This window comes from Mycetomoellerius zeteki, unplaced genomic scaffold (assembly GCF_001594055.1).
Source record: "Mycetomoellerius zeteki isolate Tzet28-1 unplaced genomic scaffold, Tzet1.0 scaffold243, whole genome shotgun sequence".
NCBI lineage: Eukaryota > Metazoa > Arthropoda > Insecta > Hymenoptera > Formicidae > Mycetomoellerius > Mycetomoellerius zeteki.
Window position 1 is genome coordinate 1,001,206 of NW_017257220.1, and position 5,845 is coordinate 1,007,050.

At 29.3% G+C, this 5,845-nt stretch overlaps 2 protein-coding genes across 2 annotated transcripts in view; one reads left to right on the plus strand and one right to left on the minus strand.

Annotated features, from left to right (window-relative positions):
• Window positions 1-1,466, minus strand: part of LOC108723521 (retinal dehydrogenase 1) — a 4,393-nt gene extending 2,927 nt beyond the window's left edge. The window contains exons 1-2 of the mRNA XM_018449344.1: window positions 1,225-1,466; window positions 748-852 (exon numbers count right to left, since the gene is read on the minus strand). Of these exons, the coding sequence (XP_018304846.1) occupies window positions 748-852; window positions 1,225-1,257 (138 nt within the window). The 5' untranslated portion in view covers window positions 1,258-1,466. The remainder of the gene's footprint in view (window positions 1-747; window positions 853-1,224) is intronic.
• A 1,398-nt stretch (window positions 1,467-2,864) lies between these two features.
• Window positions 2,865-5,553, plus strand: Tektin-A (Tektin A). The gene is made up of 7 exons (XM_018449343.1): window positions 2,865-3,229; window positions 3,485-3,777; window positions 3,937-4,246; window positions 4,318-4,532; window positions 4,759-4,981; window positions 5,062-5,216; window positions 5,308-5,553. Exons 1-7 carry the CDS (start codon window positions 3,161-3,163, stop codon window positions 5,519-5,521), a joined length of 1,479 nt encoding a protein of 492 aa, XP_018304845.1. The 5' UTR covers window positions 2,865-3,160; the 3' UTR covers window positions 5,522-5,553.
• Window positions 5,554-5,845: the final 292 nt, after the last annotated feature.

Consider the following 5,845-nt stretch of genomic DNA (forward strand, 5'->3'; position numbering starts at 1 on the left):
CCTGCGAAACAAAGCAAAAAGGAGCATATGTCTATAGGACTTTTTTTCTTAGTTTTTTACTCCTCTACACGCTCCCGAAGTTTTGCCATTTAATTTGGAAACACCCTGTACATATATGTAGCCGAGTAAATAATTATATTTATTTCTTGTAGATGTGAAAATTAAATAGATAATAAAATATAAAAATATATGACGAGATAACTGTTTAATACTCGAGCACAGATAAACAAAAGTTATCGTATCAAAGTAAAAAATTATTTTCAACTGTATACAATTCAATTTTCCTAGTTATCTCAATTAAATTATATTATTTTTTTATTCAGTTTATTATCTTTTTAAGTTTTAAATTCTTTATCTAAATTATAGAGACCACAACGAACATTTGATGAATAAATGTAGGAAATTGATTCAAATTGATAAAACATTTATATTTATATTTTGGTGTTACATTAAGAGACCTATTCTACAACTCTTAACGACTGCAACGATATCGTTAGAGTCGTTAAGAATTACAGAATAGCCCCCTAAATTATTTTTATATACGAAGCAACATACCGAAGCAACAATATTAAAAGCAACAAAAAATTTAAATATTAACTCATTCATAGTCAAAGATTTATAACTGAAAAACGATAGCATGTAATTCCCAAATCTTATCCCCTACTAAATATAATTATCTCTTTATCTTATCTTTTATTTTTTTTTTTTATGCAATATTCTACGTGATAATAATGTAGAAAACTTTACCTTATCTCCTTCGGAGATTTCAGCGATAATTTTACCATTGGCAGGATTTATTGTGGGAAATTTACGACCACTCGTAGCATCCACGAATTCATTGTCGATGAATAGCTATAAAAAATATTTGATATGATTAATAATGAAAAATAGATTATCGATTTAAAAAGTCGAATCATTGATAAGAAGTTCAAATGTTAGCAAAGTCGATAAAATGTTTTATCCTATTTTTCGCTATTTTTATATTCAATTTTAATTAAAAATTTATAAATAAAATAATTTAAATTATGTTTTTGCAACTTTCTCTACTTCAAATAAAGTTGATATATTCTTTAAATAACACTTAAAAAGTTCCTTTATGTAGATCACACAAGGATTATTCTATTAATAAGTCTTTATTATTCAAATATTTGCGATTTGATATATTTAGTTAAAAAAAAAACAATCGTTATACATTTTATGAAACAATACGAAATATCAACTTACTTGAGTATATTTAATTTGAACTTGCTTTGCCATTTTGTTCTCAGCGATGTTTACTCGGCAACAGTTAGCGAGTGAATGTCAGTACAAGGCCAAACAGGCGTTTATATGAATTAAACTATAGTAGGGACGACGTCATTACACATCGTTTAACAGGAAATGTTTTCTTCACACGCGTGATAAGATTGCTCTACAAGCCTTTAAACATAGCCTCTTTATCCGTTTTGATATCCTTTTCGGATCTTTATAACTACAAAAAACTTAATGAAAATATTATAATATTATATCAATAAATTTTAAAAATATATTAATATTATATATGAAAATATGTTATATTAATTATATTATATTATATTAACATTTTAAATTTTGGCGTTTTTTATATTATATTTCATATATGTTAGCAATATTTAAGAATATTCATATAAATATTGCTAACATATGCAAATATAACAAATGATATTACTCATATGCGCGTGTGTGGGTGTGTGTATGTGATTTGTATTTATTATTATCTTCTCATGTTATTATTTTCTCGTGTATCTTTATTTGCAATTAAATATTAAAAAATCGGTTTTTTAATCTCAAAAAAGATCACTTTATTATTTTCTTTATGTTTACTATTTTATATGACTCGTATTTAATAATTAAATTGAGTCGATTTATTAGATCTGTTTTTAGACACAACTGCACTAAACTGCACTAAAACTCTTTTTCTCGCTTTCGCCAATTATCAAATATATATCTAAAAGTGTACACTAGTTCAGCCACAGAAAACAGACTTCTTGAGAATATTACAATGTTCAATTATTTCTCGGTGAATACTCCGCATTCTGTTTCCTCCCTCTTGAACTCTAATTGTAAATATAGTTATAGTCCTTGATCTATTTTGAGAATATCATATAGCGAATTCGGATGCACTAGTGCGCATTGAGTGTGTTCAATCGAATTCGCTAATAGTTACCAAATAGTTAACTCTGTCAAATTATTTGCTGATAATAAAATTTAAATATATTGTTCTAACGTGATTTAAATTTTGAGTTTAATTATATATATATGGTACACTTAACGCAGTTATATTGTGTTAACTTCTCTTCAAATTAATGAATTTTTGAAAACAAATCGTGACAAATGTAAAATTAATGAGAAATAAACGTTTAAAAAACATTTAAAAAACATTGTCTGCTGATTGGATATATGGTCGAACTTACTTATCTGGTAATTTGTTATCAAGTAACATTATATTTAGACAACTGTTTGATTTGACAATCTAAGTATTGGTAAATATTTTTACATAAGGCATCTTCATGTATGCCTCAACTTTGATAAGTTAACCAGGTTATCAATATTTTCGTATAAGTTGTTTAAAAAAAGCCTTACATCATTTCTTTTATCAATATTTAATCAGCTACATTTTGTATCTTATTCAATGTTAAAAATGCATATTGCATAAATAGAAAAATATGTAAACATCTTTATATAGAGATACTTTTTTAATATATTATACGTAATATTATATTTTAATATACGTAAACATTTTTCGATAATCTAAGTATTAATTGGTACATTTTTTTAGTAGAGATATTTATTTTAATATTATAGAAAAATACGTAAATCTTGAATTTAGTCATTTGCATGTTATAACGAATAATAACGAATCAATTTTCTTTGACATAAAGAAAACAGGCAAGGTTAGTTTGAAAACATCACCCCTTCTTTAGAAAAATGGACGATTCGTCCAGCTATTCATATTAAATCGATAAATCCGGTTTACCAGACGAGCTTGTGGGCGACAGCTTAAATTTACAGAAATTCATGTATTTTATTGCACGTAAATGTACAATTCAATCCTGTACAATTGTATCCTGTGTTCATTATACCTTTAAAATATAAGTCGTAAAACACCATTACGTACATGATTTTTTAATTATCCTACGAAATGTCGGATATTCCAAACGGACACGATTGTTCTGACAGTTCACAGTACACTTTGCAACAACAAATTGAGGTAAGTTCTTATGTTATTAATTTACATAAATTAGAAATTACATACCATTGACACATCTGGTAGCAATGATATCTCCTTAATATATGTATAAATAGATTGTTCTTAAAAAGATACATAGAAAGTGTATGTCGAATGGTGTGTATATATTTATTGTATATATTTATTATATTTGCGTATAATTATTGTATTTATTCATCGTATTGTTATACACATATACACAATCTACTTTTCACCTTGTAACAAATTTTAAATCAGAAGACACAACCATGCCCTATGATGAAGCACGAATGTGGTTGCGGAGACAACGCCGAAAAACCTCCGTTTTATTTACCTCAACCCGAAGATGAATATCCACCAAAACCTGAACACACAATGGAACCTATTGGTCCATGGGCTACGGGCAAAATAACCTGTTCTCGCGAGGGTGGAATAACAGGTTTAAGGCCAGTTGCAGATCAATATTCCATCACTCGCTACGGACCAAGTGAATGGCGCGCGCACAATTTGAGTATCTTTCAGCAATCAAATGAGAGAATCTGCGATGCTCAGTATGTAGTTCAATATAATTTATGATTTTTTGAAATCGTGTCTGGAATTTGATTCGAGAATTATTAAAGGATTTCTGGGTTCAACATTCTGTTATAATATTATAAAAGAAATTGATATTTATTAATTTTTAATAATATTAATAAAAACAAATTTCTTAGAGTCGCAGCTGATCGTGCGAAGCAATGCGTAGACCAAGTATACATAACAGCTGACAAGGTGCAATTAGACACAAAGGAACATTTAAAAACACGGGCTAATGTTGTGTATCGTTGGAAGGCAGAATTAGAACATGCGATCGCTGCTATTGCAGAAGAGATGGAATTGTTAGAAGCCGAGCGTCGCCGTGTACAGCGATCTTTATCGATATTGACCATCCCTTTGTCTATCGCAAATGAATCTTTGCAGTTACGCTCCTTTCGTTTAAACTCTGATCTCGTCCGTGATAATGTCGAGGAACAGCTCACGAAGGTTAAATTTCGGATGAATTTATCAAAACAATGCCGCTTTCTCGAGTTTCTTTATTCTGCGTTACATTCCAGGAAATAGCGCTTTGTACCGAGATACGAGATTTACTGAGGAGAACTTACGAGCAGATCGAAATGCAAATGGCCGAATTGAAGTCTGCGAAAGCGCAGGCGGAGAATGATTGGTCTGATAAAATTCATACTTACAATCTAGACTCCATATGTGTGAATTTATCTAACGATTCTCCGCTTCTATTATGGAAAGCTGGAGCTACGAGATTTCCAGCTGAGTGAGTTTGCATCATTTTATAGGTAAAACAGGCAAAAGAACGTTGCGACTGTAAAAAAATGTTAACATAAGAAACAGCGATGATAATAGTAACAATAGATGTATCTGTATATTTGTTTTTCTTTTGCTGTTTCGAAGTAATATACAACTTTTCTATTTTTAACGTTGAATCTTTGATGTAATCAGTTTACATAATCACTATTTTTCTTTTTATTTATTCATTTCAGGCAATCAACTCCTACAAGTTACGATCATTTCACCCAAGAGGTATTAGCTAATGGTGAAGCTGCTAAACAAAGATCAATAAAATTCAGGTCCACCTTGAACGATATATATACTAATTCCATTAAAGATTTACGCGATCAAGCGACTCGCGTTGACATTGCACTTGCAAACAATGTGGAACTCACACAGGATTGTCTTCAGCAACTAGAGAATGAATTACTTCGCGTAAGATCTATGAAGACAACAAAAGGCAACAGACAAAAGTTTTATATAAAACAGAGAAAATAAAACATTTTTATTTTTAGTGCTTGCATGAACTAGCAAATACAGAAAAGTTGATTGAGACACTTCGGGGTTCAACGAAGGGATTAAACAACGGTATGAAATTAGCACAAACGAGATTAGATAATAGATTGAATCGACTCAATGTTGAAAGTTGTCGAGATGCACCTCAATTTGCGTAAGTCATTGAAAAAGAAATGATCATTTAACTGATTTAATAAATAGTATTAACGGAATATTATCAAAAAAAAAATTTTTATTTCATTTAGTCTTATCGAAGAAGTGAAATCGCTTGGCGAACATACTTCTGCTGTATTGGCAGAATTAAAACGCGCTGAAGAGGTTCAAGCAGAATTAGTCAAGGCAAGAGGCATCCTTGAACATGAAATAATGGTAAAACGGAAGACTTTACATATAGACAAGGAACGAGGTCGACTATTGCGTACATTCTTCCCTTCTACTACAGATTTGGCTGGATTTTAAAAAATTAAATATGTATAATGACACACAAAATGTCAGGAAATTAAAACTGAATTTATTAAATTTCATTCACATTTACTTTATTATTATCATGCAGCTTTCAAAAATAAAAAATATATAATATAATATATGCGATTTATTTATCATTAGCATTTAAGGATGCATTAGATGTACAATCCCTGCAAAGAAAATTAAATTTGGAAGTATGTTTAATATTTACACTTCAAATAAACTACATTCACGGAAAAGTTGTGTGAATAAGATTATATTTTTATTTAATAACACATTTTTATAGTTTATTTATTTTATTTATTATTATTTTTATTG